The 18,486-nt window shown below is 38.4% G+C and overlaps 2 protein-coding genes across 2 annotated transcripts; one reads left to right on the top strand and one right to left on the bottom strand.

The window, feature by feature from the left end:
* The first annotated feature begins 550 nt into the window (after positions 1–550).
* Positions 551–17,913, top strand: LOC136240082 (uncharacterized). The gene is made up of 11 exons (XM_066030925.1): positions 551–640; positions 16,188–16,253; positions 16,386–16,460; positions 16,513–16,635; positions 16,713–16,838; positions 16,894–16,962; positions 17,020–17,105; positions 17,192–17,318; positions 17,387–17,462; positions 17,532–17,605; positions 17,664–17,913. The coding sequence occupies exons 1-11, from the start codon at positions 635–637 to the stop codon at positions 17,796–17,798; spliced, it is 963 nt and encodes a 320-aa protein (XP_065886997.1). The 5' UTR covers positions 551–634; the 3' UTR covers positions 17,799–17,913.
* On the bottom strand, positions 10,992–18,395 carry LOC136240083 (E3 ubiquitin-protein ligase TRIM71-like). The gene is made up of 2 exons (XM_066030926.1): positions 18,276–18,395; positions 10,992–12,100 (listed from the first exon to the last, which is right to left on the bottom strand). Exon 2 carries the CDS (start codon positions 11,949–11,951, stop codon positions 11,097–11,099), a length of 855 nt encoding a protein of 284 aa, XP_065886998.1. The 5' UTR covers positions 11,952–12,100; positions 18,276–18,395; the 3' UTR covers positions 10,992–11,096.
* Positions 18,396–18,486: the final 91 nt, after the last annotated feature.

Raw genomic sequence — 18,486 nt, 5'->3', positions numbered from 1 at the left:
TATTCTTCAGTGAGAAAAAAGCCATGGTTGATTGTGACATACGTATATACATGGTCAACTGGCTAGGTTATGAAACATGCACACATAATAAAGCTATAACATGTACCGGCTACTGTAAATACATGTACGGTATTAGGAGGCTTCAACTAGGGGTGAATTTAATTAAGTTGTGGTGGACACATGTGTAAGGGGACCAGGAAATTTAGAATTATGAAGAACACAAGAGACTGCATGTCTTATGGAGGTAGAAAGTTTGGGAGGGTCCAACCCCAGACATTGTAGTGTTACTTAAAGATGTGTGGCACCACTATGTACAACATCAGAACAATTGAAGCCAATTAACCAACAGAGGCCATGCACTTACCCAGGAAGCCATTATTAAATTACTGAACTCATTGCACACACTTTAATTAAATGATTTAGCTAACACTGTGTTTTGTAACGTGCAATTATCACTCAATGTTGATGTGGTAAATCTTGTAGTCATTTTTGTAAGTTATCGGTTGTAATTTGATCCTGTATAAATAGCTATGCTGTACTCTGTGCTATTGTCAGTGTGTGGTGATAAGACGACAGTCTAATATATCTACTGAGTTAGTAACCGCCCCTAACCGGCTACAAAGTTTATGCTCGGATGCATGTATGATATCTGTATGATCATGTTGTGTAGCTATAGCTAGCCAATGAAATATTCACATGTACATTATATAGAGTATTTTCACTGAATTCAGACGTCTATATAGCTACCAGGTTGCTACTCTCATAAAGTTCAACCCTTCCTGGCTACTTGTAGCTATTGTTTTATTCAGCGCACACATACACACACAATTAGCTAATCCCCAAATACAGCACATACATATCAAGGAAGGAAATCTTTGCCTTATTCAAACTGTGGGCTGTATTTGTGTATTTATGAATTAGATTATTATTATTATTATTGGTAATACTGTGCAGACCTCTATTAGAGTATAGTGCACAGGTCACAACATACATACAAGTATACAAATTAAATAATTGCTAGTTTTTGTTTGAACTGATCAATATCATTGGAGTCAATCACATTTTGGGGTAGATCATTCCAGATTTTGATTGCCGAAGATGTTTCATAATAGATTATAGAGCCCTCTCTGGTTTTATGGAGCCTACAAAAAATTTTACTTCCTACCCCCTTGCACGAGTAGACTATTATTGCGAAATTCAGGTAAAATTCACTAAAATACGTAAGGATTTCAAATTCTGCTTTCAAGTTGAACATTTTATTGACGCCCGTCATCTCCTGATTCTCTGTAGTGTTAGCTTTTCTCTTTAAATACTGGACTGTGGACAGTGATAGTGACAGCTGATTGAAAAGGTAGTACGTGGTACACTATTAAATCACTATCAGTGGGCTGTGATTCTGCCTGTGAACGACTGAGACTAAAGCCGGCCGAGTGACCGGTCACCATTTGATCAGTTTAATAGGGTTCACTTCTCAGTTCATCTCAAGTGGCATCTTTACTTTGTGAAAGAGGGCGTGGCTGAACAACACCGTATTGCACAAATCATTGTGTCCGGTGAAGGTTCTCATGCAGGCTGGCTAACTGCATGCCGAATTAATGGAGGAGGTCTCTGACAACAAAGAACCTCTGACCATTCTATTAACCCTTCCCACTGAATTGTTGGTTTACATACTTATGTTCTTACCCACCGTACGTGACAAGGTAAAGATGAAATATGTTTCACATAGACTACAAAGTGTTATAGAAGTACCATCATTATGGAGTGAGTTTGTGTGGCCTTATTATGATAGTCGTGAGGAACGTTGTGTGATTAATTTGTTGAAGTCATGTGGAGGATACATGAAAACAATATCATTCCCAGACTATGTGCCACCACCATTAGAGCTTGTCAACATGTTAGACTGTGTGTTGTAACGTTATAGAACTCAGTCTACCTAGTGCAAATTTAGATACTGAACAACTAGCAAAAGTAACGGAACACATGAGACGACTACAGAAACTGGAAGTTCAGTGGGGCAAGCAATTAACACCACTACTTTCAATTGGTACAAACCTTAAAGTGCTGACAATTAGAATGAAACAGATATTTCGCTTTTCATGCTTTAAGTCAGATGATCACTTGGTACTGTTTCTTTGTGATTGGATAAGCGGTGGTTTGACACCACCAAATGTGAACATTTATTGTATTCAAACAGTGTTAGAAAAAAGTATGTTAAAAGGTTGGTTACAATGGAACCACAATTCACCACCTGGCCATGCTGGTTACGTGACATTATATAAAAATTGGAAGGCCCCTCTAAACCTTTATCCTAACCTCCCTAGTTTTCAGTTACAGTTTGGTAGAGTAGCTACTCTTCCACTGTTTAATCTCAGCAAGTTTGGAGTAGTGGGATTAGAGAATGATTTCTTACTGTTACCTGGTAATTGTAGTAATGTGACAGCGGCTGCAACAGCATACAAGGCAAGGTTATGGAAGCATCATGGAAACATTGAACTAAAGTCTGGTGTTAGCAGTCTCAACATGATAACTGAGTTTGACTTCTCCTCCTTCAATCTAATCACTTGGAGCAACTAGCTGTGGTGTGTCCCAACCTTCAGAGACTTAACTTGCAAGACCACTCTAATTGTTTAAGGAGCTTGCAAGGTTTACGAGCTATTGCCACTTACTGTCACAACCTACAAGGGCTGAATTTGGTAGGAGTACAAGTGACAGAAGTGGAGAATCATATACAGTTATGGGAGATACTGAGTAACATGAAGTTGACACACCTAGCAATAGAACTGTGTATAATAATGCCATTTGAAAATGATGACTTATCCAAGCAAAATCTTATCAGGTTATATCAGAAATGTTCACATCTACAAGCATTACAGCTGAAACGAGATAAGATTGTGCGCGTATGCCCCAAGTGTGAAGACTATGATGACAAACACTCTTTGCTTCTTTCTCACTTCCAATCACTCACACTCTGTTTACTAGAGAACATGCCATTTCAATCTACTGCTACCATGCACAATACAGTGACCAGTTGTAAGGTGCTAAAGTACTTGAAATATTCAATAATGCATTATTCTGAACATGCTATTAATTTGGTACCATTCTTAGGCAAATTACAGCAGTTATTAATTGACTGTTCTTATTGTGATATTTCTGACAAATTCATGCAAATGGTATCAGTTCACGGTGAACTTGTACATGTGCTTTTGTATGTCAAGTCAGTGACACATGAAGGAATTACTACTCTTATAATGAATTCCCCTAAACTACTGACATTCTATGTGGTTGGAAATACCCTAAGCAGTAAAGAAGTGATGCCAAGGATAAATGATATGGAGTTGTTTTATCGGAAGAAGTTTCAAAATAGGAAATTGTTTACTGCAGGAACGTTTAGAATAGGTCAGTCACTTAGATATTGTGGCTATCGGTTCTTTGTATCTTACACTGTAAAGCTCAATATAGATATCATTCCATTATGGAATTAACAACGCAAGCACTTTGACTCACTTTTGTAAATGATATATCAATTTTAATGAGATGGATTACATATAGGACATTTAGCTACAGTATTTAATTTTTATGTAGTCAAGTTACAGTGTAGTTACGTATTAGTTGTATAGAACTGATCATGAAGTAAATCAAGTTCTTGTAAAGGTATTCATTACACAACATTTATGCAATCCATCGATCAGTATAATTATAGTCCAGTGGTGACAAGAATTGTTCATTTGTGATAAAAGCACTGACTATTCTCTATAAAATTTGACGGGAGAAAATTTTGACAAATTTGACAAAATGCTTGCCATTCAACAAAATTTTCAGTTCACATGAGTAATTAATTACAATACTTCTGGTGCAGGACATTTGTCAATATTTTCCTCGTCAATATTCAAGAGACAGAAAATTCATCAAAATTTCCACCGTCAAATTGTTACGCTGTACTACTACTACTTGATTTATAATTTTAATAGCACCTCAGACTGGGTGACTTCATGTTACACATGATTGCTCTATTAGAGTATTTAGACATTAATTTTATGAAATAGTTATGAAGCTTTGCTAAGTTTGATGCTTCAGTGCATCAGTATTAAAAATTAATGAATGTATTACTATAATTACGTGACTGAATTTAATAATTACGTGTGTATGAAATAATTAGAATTTTCACATTTAGTGGGTTGCTAATAACACCAAGGTGCAGTTTTTAAAATATTTCAAGAATTTTCTTGTAATTTAAGGTATTTAGAATGGCTTACAACCATTAACAAGTATATTTGCACTGTAAGATTTGTGATTTGATCATTAAATATTTTAGGTGTCAAATGCACCCATATGGATGATTTTCCAAAATTCGGTCACATATGATTATTTCACTTCATTAGTTGCACTACAGTGATTCTAGAGGTGAGGGGGTGCAACATAAATGTCAGAGTGTGGCTTAAGTATTGAAGTGAAATTATAGTTTCTTCCCTTGTGTTTTCTAAAGTTATTAATGTCACAGGGACTGGTACGTACCCTCCCCAATGCAATGAATGCATGCATAGTTTGGCAATGCTAAACTTGGAGAATTATGATCATGAGGCACTTCACATAGAAGTTTATGATCATGTACGCACTTATAGACAGCAGTATAGCTAGTTTTTGAAATTCTGCGTGTGTATAGGATCTGAAGGGTTTCTGAACGTTTGGAACCAAATGTGATGGTATCAGAATTTTTTTCTTTTTTGAGTCCATATAATATCTGATCCAAAACAGCCAAGCTGTAAAAAAAGAGTGTGGCCCTCAAAAGGCTATGGTGAAAAAAGATGTGAAATCCAAGGTGGCGGCCAAGAAATGGCTGTGATGGTAGGTTAATGGTAAAAATTTTAAAAATGACAATTCAGGTGAATTATTGTGCCGCTTGGTCTTGGCACAAAATTCACCTGAATTGTCGTTATTAAAATTTTTACCATTAACCTACCAACACAGCAATTTCTTGGCCGCCACCTTGGATTTCACATCTTTTTTCACCATAGCCTTTTGAGGGCCGCACTCTTTTTTTACAGCTTGGCTGTTTTGGATTAGATTTCACTTCTTTTTGTATTTGTATACCCCAAAGCTGGCCTATGGTCAGCTTTGGGACTTTTTTAACCTATCTTTTTTTCTTTACCACAGGAAGAAGAAAAGATGAAGCAGATTTTAAACACTTTAAATATTTCTGATTTTATCGGTAAATGTACAAATTATAATATAATACGTATATTTATTACAGAACTCTGCATGGTGGTTTCTTTGTAACTGAACACTCTACAAAGTGACTTCTTCTAACTGCTCTTTCTACAGGGTGAATTGTTTGTAGCTGAATGACCTACAAGGTAGCTTCTTCTAGCTGATCTCTCTACAGGGTGATTTGTTTGTTTGTAGCTGAACTATCTACAAGGTAACTTCTTCTAGCTGATCTCTCTACAGGGTGATTTATTTGTAGCTGAATTCTGTACAGGTGATTTGTTTGCAGCTGAGCTCTTTACAGAATGGTTTCTTTGTAGCTGAACTCTCTACAAGGTAACTTCTTCTAACTGATCTTTCTACAGGGCAATTTGTTTGTGGCTGAATTTTCTACAGGGTGATTTGTTTGCAGCTGAACTCTCTACATGGTGGTTTCTTTGTAGCTGAACTCTCTACAAGGTGACTTCTTCTAGCTGATCTCTCTACAGGGCGATTTGTTTGTAGCTAAACTCTCTACATGGTGGTTTCTTTGTAGCTGAACTCTCTACAAGGTGACTTCTTCTAGCTGATCTTTCTACAGGGTGATTAGTTTGTAGCTGAACTCTCTACATGGTGGTTTCTTTGTAGCTGAACTCTACAAGGTGATTTCTTCTAGCTGAACTATCTCTTTCCGTAGTTGAACTCCCTACAAGGTAACTTCTTCTAGCTGATCTTTCTACAGGGTGGATTGTTTGTAGCTGATCTCTCTACAGGGTGACTTGTAGCTGATCTCTATACCAGTTACTTGTTTCTAGCTGATGTCTTGAATTCTCTTCAGGGTGACTGCTCTATTAGGGTGACTGCTCTATTAGAGTATCTCGATCTTGCACATGCTACACCAAGTTGGATTTCGTGTTATAACTCCGTGGCTTTAAGTCTGATTCTTCTACACCATTGAAGAGCCTTTCTAAGATGATTACTCCATCTGTACAGTGATTTTCAAAGCATTACCCAAACGGTTTTTCTGGTAGGCGTGACAAGTAGTCGTTTTTTATTAGCTAATCTTGATTGCGTAATTGTTACACACTGTTGGTTTTTAGCTCGATTTCTTTCCAATCACAAAAGGTTTGAGGTTCAATAGTTAAGGCCACTCCAAATAAATTCTCTGTTTCCCGTCCGCCGCCCGCATCTGGTTACTACCAGCTCTAAATATTCCATTATTCCGTATTCTTCCATTATTTTCCGGTTATTCTTGCATACTGATAGGCTCACTTGAAACAGTGTCAGCTCACGTGTCAACAGTGCTATCAAGTCAGCACAAACTTCACGTTTGTGTTACTTTTGCAACTTACAAAGGAAGGAACAAGCTTAAGCATGCTTTTTGGCTGTGCCAGACAAATAATGGCTTGAAAAGTTATAATGAAATAATGGAAATGGACCGCCCGCCCGCCCGCATGCAAATATGTCTGAGTCCAGGACGGGAAACAGAGAATTTATTTGGAGTGGAACCTATTCACCCACCGATTTTCAGCTTCTTCCCATACGCGGTTTACCCTGTAGGCGTGACAACATATTGGTGTTATTTTTCGTGAATAATCGCTCATAATTCTTTGCCTGTTTAAATTTATCGTATTCCAGCCAAAGTTGGTACCGAGATGCGCCTTTATACCCCCCTTCTGTGTGCCAAATTTCAAGGAAATCGGATATGGCGGTCGCGTTTTATAGCAGTTTTTGTAAGTGTGCGACAAGAGGAAGAAAAATAAGAAAAAACAACAAGCCTGAAACTAAGCCAATTTTTGAAGTCGCATATCTCGGGAACGCTTGAAGCGATTTCGCTCAAATTTGGAATGTGGAGTGCTGAAGTTGAAGGGCGTGTCCACAACAAAACTCGTCTTGTTTCATCAAGGCAGCACAGAGCTACGGAGGTGCAGAAATTGCGTTTTCTTCTTCCTGTCAATATACTCACGGGTGTTGCGCGCCGGCTTCTTGGGCCGCACGACACACTACAGTGTGTCTTGATACATCAAATACTTCTTTTTCTGTCACAGACGTGCATGTCACTTGTTATGTGCATCCTACAACAACGTTGAAACCGGGTCACTACTGCTGACCCGGATGACCCACTGACCCGGATTTGACCCGGATTAATTCTCGAGCGAGCGAACGAGTCTACATTTTGAGCGTTCGATTCGTGTTGAGTAAATATTGCAACTTCAGCCTAGCTGTAGGTTGAAGACCAAAAAAAAAAAAAAAAAAAAAAAAAAAGGCCTTCACCTACTGACAATAGCTACCCCTCACCATAGATACCCTCAATTTCGTGCTACATACTACACTTTCTAACAAATGAGCGTGGCTGAGCGTATGTTGGTAATGCGATAAGTGGGCGTGGCTCACGAAAGAGCTACGCGATAGCGTTTATAAGTTTCCACGTCGTCAAACGAACAATTTCGTTTCTCACGTGATCCAAATCCGGGTCAGACCCGGATAAATTGTAAACCGGGTCAGACCCGGATGACCCGGAGAAAATGTGACCCGGATGACCCGACCCGGTTTCAACGCTGTCCTACAACAGAACAACTATATATACCTGCATGGGATTCAGCATCCATATCAGACAATTCAATGTATTTTAATGTCATTCATCTACAGTATGAAAATGTACTGTTTATTCAATTAGAATTTTAAAAATAAAACTGATTCTACAAAAACCTGTTAATTTTAGCAACTTTTATATGCTCACCTGTATAGCACGTATATCATATAGGGGGTGGGTGGGTGGGTGCGGAGGGGCGGTAGGGGGTCGCCCACGCACAAGTGGTTGACAGTGAAAAAAACAGTCTATAAGTATCATACAACTGTTTAAATATATACGTTCTTTGATATTGTATATGCATTAGTTTGCCAGTGATATAGTTATATTGTAGTTGTTCAGCCACTTCAGCGAAACAACCTTGTTGGCCTTCTCTGCACCATCTCCAGTTTGTAAATGTTTCGTTCATGGTATGGAGACCAGACTGTATACAGCCATATATATTCAAGGATGGAATGAACACATGTATTATAACAATAGCATTTAGCTAACTGCTAAACCAGACATTTTGCTACGTTACATTGTAAAAGGCTCCTTACTGGATTTGCCTTTGCAGTGATCATGATGATACATACCTGTATGCTGTTCCCAATTTAGGTTGCTGTCCAGCAATAATAACACCCAGGTACAGCGCTTAATATGGCTAACTAGGTGTTAGATAGGCTTGGGTTGTCAGAACTCAGTAACATGAAATTGAGACAACTTATGACTGCTGAAATATGCCCAGCAAATACAAATCTCAATAAGCCGGATTTTACTGAGTGCCACATGTGTTCTGTTATTGATATATAGCTATGCCATGGTGGTATGACTAGACACTTGGTCTTATTGGACAATTTACAAATAATATAGTTGTTTCTCCATGGCGAGTGCTGCACACAAACAAATAGAGTTGTGTGCAGATTTTCTGCATACCTGAATGCAAACTCAGGTGTCGTGATCAACTACAAAATTAGAATAGTAGACTAGATAGTAGATGTCCAGAAAATCTATATGTATTTTTATACAATGGATGGATCAGTCCACACGTTTGTATTGTTTGTAAGATTTGTTGTTTTGTTATAGAAAAGCAGCCATATCTTTGGACTCCATACAGAGTGACTTACTGTAGCTGAACATTGTATAAAGTAACTTGTTTGTAGCTGATCTAGATGAACTCTCTACTGGGTAGCTTTTTTGTAGCTGAACTCTCTACACGGTGATTTGTTTGTAGCTGAACTCTCTACAGGGTACTTTATTTATAGTTGAACTCTCTTCGGTGTGACTTATAATGTTCTAAATCTCCACAGCAACATATTTATAGCCGAACTCTCTACACGATGACTTGCTTGTGGCTGAATTGTCTATAAGATTAACTATTTGTAGCTGAACTCCCTACAGAATAACTTGCAATGTATTTATTATTATTATTATTTATTATTATTGATTAGCAAAACCCATTGGGTAAATCGCTAATGTACAAAAACAAAATTTTATGTAATATAATTCTATAATGGAGTGAGTTATGAACATAGTTGAATGCTCTATTATGGTGACTGTTCTATTAGAGTATCTCGATCTCACATTTGCTACACGTAGTTGGCTTTCGAATCATAACTCAGTGGTTTGTACTCCGATTCTTCTGTACTATACTGTATAGACTTTCTATGATAATTATTCCATGCAGCTATATACCGATTTTCAGCTCATTGCTCTAAGCGGTTTGCCAAGTTTTTTATTCATAAAAATCAATCACATAATTGTGACACAGTTGGGTTTTGTGTCATATGATGACTCGTATCTCAATGGCCTTAAACTGGATTCCTTTCAAACCACAAAAAGGCACTCCTACGATAGTTACTCCCAATGGCGGATCCAGGATGGGGCATTTGGGGGCAAATGCCCCCCCCCCCCCCCATCATGATCACCTTGTGGAGGAGCCACTTTATGCCAGGCCAAGATCAGCTTATAAAACTCACGAAAATATGTACTAGCATTTATTACCAATTCACCTGAAACTAAAGCAAACCAAAGTCAAACTAGCTATGAAATTGTCATCTTCGTGCGTACTAAATAATTATCGTGTTGCTGTTGTTTAAGACATTCAGAACCTTTTAAAGATTTCACAATAACTGCAAAGGCCAAAATAGTAAAAATCAACAGTGCATGAGATGCTATAAAGAGGTGTATTATTTGCTGTTTCAAAATGCGACAACTAACAACAGGATCTGGCTCTCCTAACCACCTACAACTTGCCTGTTTGTGCCCCTCCCTTTTCCAGGTCCTGGATCCGCCCCTGACTCCATCTACATAGCAATTTTCAGCTCATTCCTTCAAGGGGTTTACCCTGTGGGCGTGACAGACCTTCGACCTTATTTTACGCAAATAATCGGTAATAACTCTGTGAATGTTCATCGGATTCCTACTAGAGTTGGTACCGAGATTCGCCTTAAATTGCCCTTTAAGTATGCCAAATTTCAGCCCGATTGTAGCACACATTCGTGTTTTATGGCAGATTTTGCGAAGTGTGCAAAAAGAAGAAAAAAAACCTTAACATTGGCCACTCATATCTCGGAAATGGAAATGGCTGGAGCAATTTCCTTCAAATTTGGAATGTGAACTCTCTTTAATGTATATAATATCCACATATACAAAGGGACCGTAATATATATTGAGGTGACCAATAACGTATATATAACCAATCATCCAATGTGAGTTGCTACAGGAACTTGTACAGGCGCTTGAAAATGAAGACACATGCATAATCTGGACCAGAGCTGGCCTCACCATTAGACAATGTATGCAACCTGTCTAGGGCCAAGAAGGCTTTAGAGTAGGGCCTATATAAAACTCATAAAATTCCTCTAAAATAAAAATGGTCCCAGGGTGTCCGGAATAGAAGTGATATTCCAGTGATAAAGTTAGCAGACATTGGAACACGTGTAAACACCAGGTCCCATTAACACTGTATCCTATATGTAGCTGTATACTGGTATATAGACTGAAGTAACATTAGACCACACAGGACAATGGATGGGACCTATACCACTGGTAGTAGAAAAGGCTAGCTACTAATTTATCATTTGATTGTAGCAGTTGTGCAGTATATTATGTTGTTTGTGTACAAAGTGGTTAGAGCCCTGATCTGGTAATGAAAAAGTCTCATAAATTATATGCATGTTAAATTCCCAGCTAGTGATTTTATATTCCCAGGAGTCAGTACATAGACATATTAATGGGGTTTAGTATTTATGCATTAGTAACAAAAAATAACACTTCCTATAATTATACCACAACTTAAAACACTATAGTCACTACAAAACTACTATATTACTAGTAAATTTTACTAAAACACTATTAGCTGGTTACCTCCAGCTATTACAATCTGTCCTTTATCCATCATCACTACTCCACAAGGATTACTAAACCTTTTCTTGCCTTGATAGGTACCTTCAATGGCTGATGTAAACTTCCCGTCTTCTGCAAACACCAACACACAGTGAGTGCTAAAGGAACTGATCAACAAGTGTCCATCTGGTGTATAGTGTATCCCAACTGGATCTTGTAATTTGAAGGGCACACCAGTATAGTCACCAAATACTGCGAGGAATTGTCCTTTTGTAGTGAACACCTGGACTCTGTGATTACAACTATCAGTGATGAACAACTGATCTTCTCTATTGTTCAGTGTCAGGTCATAAGGTGTATTGAAGGTACCAGGTTTTCTGCCATGTTTTCCAAAACAGTAAGAGAATTGACCATCTTGAAAAACTTGAATTCTGTTGTTGCCCGTGTCACACACAAACAACAGTTCTGACTGAGACAACACTACACCATAAGGAGACTGGAACTGTCCTTCAGCTGTACCATCAATGCCTAACTGGGAAGTAAATTCTCCATTTAGTTTCAACTTCTGAATATAGTGCAAGACACTGTCTGCAACATACAAATATCCCTTCTTGTCTACTGCTATTCCAGTAATGCGCAGAAACTTTCCATTTCCACTACCTGCTCCACCAATAACATGGGAGAACTGTAAGTGTTTATCAAATACTACTAACTGTTTGGTGGAATAGTCACGAACAATAAGTTCATTGTTAGGTCCTTTAGCCAACAGGTAAGGATTTCTTAACTTCTTGTTAGCTGGTCCATATTTGTCAATAATCTTCACCTCCTGCTTTAACTTATTGTAGTCACACATTTCTTTTCTGTAGTAAAGTGATAATTCCTTTCTATCTGAATTGTATCATATAGTCCACTGATTATATTCCGTAAATCTCTCTCTCCTTGTCACAATGAATTTTGTACTGTTATGAATGGATCAGTCACTATATACACAGTGACTTCAACCTGTAAAGTGCACTTTGAATGACTAAGATTTGCATAATTATTATGAGTTAGGTCCCCTCTCAGTGATAAAATTGTAAAATTTGCCACTTAGGCCACTCCAAATAAGTTCTTCTGCACCCACACGTATTGCATGCAGGTGGGCAATCCATTTCCACTATAAGATAGGCAGTTTTTCAAGCCATTTATTTCCTGGCAAAAAGCATGCTTAAGTTTGTACCTTCCATTTTTAAGCTGCAAAAATAACGCACACTGACACACATGAGCTGAGCACCCTTACAAGATCGCTTTTACTGAGCCTGTACAGCATACAAGAATCACTGAGAAATAATGGAAGAATACAATATTTAGAGCTGACAGTATAACAACATTAAATCTGCCCTTAGAACAGGCTAGATAATACAGGATGACACACAGAAGAACAATGTCCCCTCAAACACATGATGGTAGACCTTAACAGAGAGAAGCAAACCCTACATCTCAGCCAAAGCAGACAGAAACTATAATTCATTTCCTGTTTACCAGCCAAAATGGAAACCAGTTTATTATACACTGTGGTACTGTAGCAGATGGCCCCATGCCACTACAAGTAGAAAAAACCAGAGGAGAGAAACATGCCTTCTCAACCTCCTTCACCCTCTTATCGTAAACATGCCTTTTTTCTTGCTCATTAGTTATAGTACCAGGACAAAGGAAAACACGAATAGGAGCTTGTAAATGCATCAGTTGAATGACACCCAATACAAAAAAATGCTTGTTGCTTAATTGGATCCCAAAAGTCCCAGGCTACTACATTGAGTTATGTAGCATCCTCCCAAATAGCAGTGACAAATTGAAGAGGCTCACTGTCTACGAGCTGGAGAGTAGATGCAATGCCAAACTCACCCTTGGGCATGGCAAATCCTATGGGAGAGGGTAGTTAACTAGCCAGACACACCACACTCAGAAGCAGCCTCAAAAATCTGATGATGAGAGATATTCAGGAAAAAACTTAGCCAGAGCACGTAAGACTGAAGTCCTTGCCTCACACTTGCACTGAAACATTTGCAAGGGAGCAAGACAAACATTGTTTCAGCAACTAAATGGGAGCTGTAATGTGCTGGGAAGTAGAAAAAGATGAGAAAAAATGGATAGAATGGATTATAACACCCAAGCAACCCAGGCAAACTGGTAAGGACAGTAACTCTCTTTCCAAGGGTCCAAAGGCTGACTTACTAGTAGCTATAGTAACTAGGATTCATCAAGACAATAGAATGACTCAGGGATAGCTGGGCTATAAGACCAGCCGAGGGCGAGACCAGCGATGTAAAAACGCACAAAAAGCTGCTGCCTCTCCATTTTTAGCTATAAGTACAGCACTGTTTAGTACCTTCCTGACAAATCACGCGATAGCTTAATGCACCTATCAATGTAATGCCCGACTACTACAGGTATGGGCTGAGGATGGGGAAAGGTCGGGGAATTTATCACTCAGTAAATTTCCCCGACATAGTGGGGATTTGTCTTCACTAAAGAAATTCACTCAGGCAGAAAGTGTGCGCTCTTAATTTAGGAAGGACTGTCTCAAGTGCTACTACCTTCATACTAGAATCCACTGTTTGATTGATTGTTTATTATACTCTCAGCATTCAGACTAGCCGTTCTTCCATGCTGGAGTTTACATGTACAACATACAATAATACAGATACACACACAATAATTAACATGACACAACTACAACAGCAAATATATATTTTAAAAAGAAACAACAATCAGTACAATTAAAACATATACTGAATACAAGAGGTAGTAACCAGCAATCAAAAACTTCAAATAAATGGTTCACTCGAACTAACTCATCGCTATAGACCAACGCCACACGACTGTACAAATCCCCTTCCCGGGTTTGCAAGTCGAGACTTAGTCGGAGGTTGCATCGCCACTATGATGCAGCTAGTACTTCCCCAGTAGGTGGGGAATTGTAATTTTCAGCAAATCCCCACCTTAGCCCGTATCTGTGGTAGTGGGGGATTACATTGATAGGTGCATAAACGTGAGATCCAAAGAGTAACGCATAACGCGTGTAACTGTCAACTAATTTAAAATTCAGTGTTGAGCCATGGCTCAAAAAATGTCTTTTAAGGGGCGGTGTCACAGTGATATATGTTTCCCCGGGTAACGTGTTTCCCGCACACATATCCCTAGGGATCCGTGTTTCCCCGCACACATATCACTAGGGATCCGTGTTTCCCACCAAAAGCTGTCAGTGATATGTGTTTCCCGTAGCGATTTTTTTTAAATATATTTCACCGCACACATATCCCTAGGGATTTGTGTTTCCCCGCACATATATCACCAGGGATCCGTGTTTCCCACTAAGATATAGCCATCATGCAGTAACTCCAAGGCCCTATGGCTAGTTGCAAACACTGAGTACGCGATTTATTTATTTATTTATTTGTACTGAGCAGTAAGCCCTGCTGGTATGCTCAGGAAAAAAACAACAACAAAAAACAGTTCTAACTTAACTTACAGTAAACCAATTGTTCGACTAATTACAAGCTAGTACTAGTGTGGTAATATGATTGTAAAAGTGATGTGAACGAATCTGGATCAGATGTTTCAATGATGTTAACAGGCAAGGTGATCCATTCTTTAACAGTTCTTGAGAAGTAGCTGCTCTGATATGATCTGGTGGATGATGATGGAATTATGAGATGCAATGGATGGTATGATCTAGTTTCTCTCGTTGGTGGTAGGTAATATGATGGTATGCAGTATGATGGTATGCAGATGGCAAGCTGGTGATGGAGTGCCTTGTGCAGGACTTGTAATCTAGATATCTTGCGACGAGTCTCAAGAGATGGCAGGGATAATTCATTTAACATTGCTGAAACTGAGCTAAATCTACTATAGTCATTATAAATCCATCTGGCTGCACGACGTTGTATGTACCTTCTCTAATTGCTGAATTTGTGAATTGTAGTATGGATCCCACACAGCTGATGCATATTCCATTTGTGGCCTCACCATTGTGATGTATGCAGATTCCTTAACTCTTTGTGAGCAACTACTAAGGTTACGTTTCAAAAAGTTAAGGGTTTTTGTCGCCTTTGCTGCTATGGTAGATATGTGTGAAGACCAGGATAATGACTTGTTAATTAAGATGCCCAGATAAGAGTGTTGCTCAGATGTTTCTAATATATGGCCGTTCAGCGATCCAACCATTCAGTAGATATATAGCTATATCTAGCTAATAGACACCCATGCTTATTACATGTATATAGTTAGCTAGCTAGAAACAAGTCACCCTGTAGAGAGTTCAGCTACGAAAATATCACCCTGTATAATATAACTAGCTATATAGCTACTATATAAGCATTATACTAGCCAGCCATACTGTGACAGTCAATTTAGAAGAGACTGTGTACTGCACGCATAGGCGGCGGAAAGGGGGGGCTAGGGGGCTGAAGCCCCCCCTCAGAATGATATCACACCGAAATTATCTTTCTTGGAGTGGGGCTGAAAACCGTGATAAAGATCGAGATACTCTAATAGAGCAGTCACTCTAATGAAGTAGTCAGTGTATAGCGAGCTATGTAAGGATTTTTATGTAGTTTATCAGCTAGAAATGGTAGCTGGTAAGGTGGAAAGCTCTTGTCAGTTGGTTGTGACCTTTTTTTTTTTTTTGGTCTCACCTTACCAAACTATAGAAATAAGTCTGCATGGGTCAGCCCAGTCCCCCCTCATATCAACTACTTCTTCCGCCGCTGACTTTAAGATTTAAGATTAGGTACTGGGCAGTCAGCTCAGCTGGTTTGCCCAGGGGGTGAAAACCCCAAATGGTACAATCAAATACATACATACATGCAATTTGATAATTAATTACAGTAGTGAAGGTTAAGTACATAAATAAATTCATCCAAATTTCTTGATTCTATTATATTAATTGGCAACTCATTCCTGACTGCATGTATGAGCCAGTAAAGAAAAATAAAAACGTTTATTGTATTTTGAGCTATATATAGACTAGCTGTATAACCAACTCGCTCACTAAGGCAAAGTTAGTGCAACTATATGTGTGATAGCTAGCATTAATGTGAATATATAGGCAAAGCAAGATGTAATGAAAGTTGAAAAGTCCAAAACCACTTCCAAAGTAAAGGCAGCTATACAGGTTAGTACATATGAAGGATATGTTAGCCTTGCTGGTACTTTTTGTGTATATGTACAATCACTGTATTTTTGTGTCACTATAATTATGTTTTTTACAGAACTGTATAATCTACTGTCTCTCTATATATATTAGAAAACAGACCAAAAGACAACTCGCCCATTGAGTAATGTTACACTGATTACAAATAAAGAAGGCTCAGAACCACATGTATTACATAATGATATAATACAAAACAGATATTGTGTTGTGTATCTTTTAGAAGCAACTTGAATGCATTTGGAAAGGGCAGCCATGCCATGCGATAAAAGCAAGAATAAACCATTTCTCCATCCATCATGGGAGCTTTCACATCCTGAAGCAGAATTGTTACTTAAATGATGAGGTATGTATAGCTATTTACAGAACCACACGCTGTTACGTAAATGTCTTGTTTGTGTTATACATATAACACTTCTTTAGATTATTAATGGATATCTGAGGCTGTTAGCAGATATACATGGCAATTGTTTTGTCATCCCCAGCCAGACACTGAAAACAATAATAAACTGCTCAGCTGTATGCCACAGATCTTATCTATTATCCAGGGTAAGTATACTCCTGTGTGCAATGTTGAAGATGCATGATATGTCACCTTATACAGGAAAGTTTACATCAGAAGAAATATCTGGTTGGGTGTTACAATCAAGATGGTAATCATTGGATATTTATTGTAAGCTAATTAATTAAGCAATAAAATCACATTAGGTATTGATGTGCACACTGTTAGGCTATTGACCTGGAATCAAAGCACTTTTACTACCTTGATCCATTTGGACCATCCCGTGCTTTACGTGGTACCTTTGCTGCATTAAAGTGGGTAATTGTTTATGCATGCAAATAATTTCGAGTAATTTGGCATACAATTATGGTTTTATGCATGTGTGCATATATACACACAGGAAATATTTCAAGACAAGGGGCGATTTCATGATTTCTGATGATGTTAGTATAGACAAGTTTAAAGTACATAAACTGAGCAAGAAGATACAATTTGATCCTTTCAACTGTGGAGTCTTTTCATTGAAGGTAGACGTATAAAGCTTAATGGTATAGCTATATACACGAATATATTAACAATTACTTTCTTTATGTAGATTGGTGAACAACTCAGCAGTATGGACATTATGCAGGCAAGGATTGACATTGCAATCACAATTTTGTCCCATTCAGGTATGCAATTGCAGCATTAGTCTTGCATGCATGCATGCATGCATGATGAATAACTATTTAATCTTATAGTGGATATGAAGGAAAGGTGTGTGATGTGTGGCGCTTCAGACATTAGCTTAAGCCACTCTGACTACTGTGATTGGGTATGTATAAAGTAAATATATGTTATGCAGCTTGATCTTTTGCAACTCTTTTCTACAGATAAAATGTGACCAATGCAAATGTTGGACACACGCGCATTGTGCAAACACCACCATTGCTGAAGCAAAGAAGAGCACATTTCTCTGTGTAGAATGCTACCAGACTAAGCATAATATTGAGCAATTTGTACATTGATTAGTTATACGTATAGCTGCAATCACATGATTTACTCTATATAGCTAGAGATATAGTATTTTTATTGTGTACATGTACTTGTAGCTACTGTTTTATTAAACTGATGCTATAGCTACATAGCCAAATCACAGCACAGTTTAGCAGTTCTAGTTGAATGCCAGTGAATGGCTTGATTTCCTCCATCAACATGTATAATTATAGTATTAGTAATATGGGTAAGTGCAATGACTAGCTATGATTATTAAAAGTGCATGCGCGCCTATGCTAACACTACGTACGTTGCACATGACTTTAAAGGGGAAACATATTACCCGGGGAAACACATATCACTGTGACTTGTAGGTCTCTAGCGAGTTAGTGATATGTGTGCGGGGAAACACGGATCCCTAGGGATATGTGTGCGGGAAACACGTTACCCGGGGAAACATATATCACTGTGACAGCGGCACTTTTTAACTGGACCACACGATTACTTACAGCACAATGTCTGGATCAAGGTTTACTTGCTTCGTTTCAGTCCTTGGCTTCGTGTTTATCAACTCTTTCTCTACAGCTTTTACAAGTTTGTAGTAAATTAATTTTAATGGAGGCGCCCAGGAGGATAGGTCATGAGGCGTGTTTACAAAATTTTGCGTCATATACCGCAGTCATGAGAGATTCAGGAGTCACATGTACAGGTTTGTACACG

The sequence above is a fragment of the Dysidea avara genome, chromosome 12 (genome assembly GCF_963678975.1).
Source record: "Dysidea avara chromosome 12, odDysAvar1.4, whole genome shotgun sequence".
NCBI classification, from domain to species: domain Eukaryota; kingdom Metazoa; phylum Porifera; class Demospongiae; order Dictyoceratida; family Dysideidae; genus Dysidea; species Dysidea avara.
This window is presented reverse-complemented; position numbering and strand designations above follow the sequence as displayed.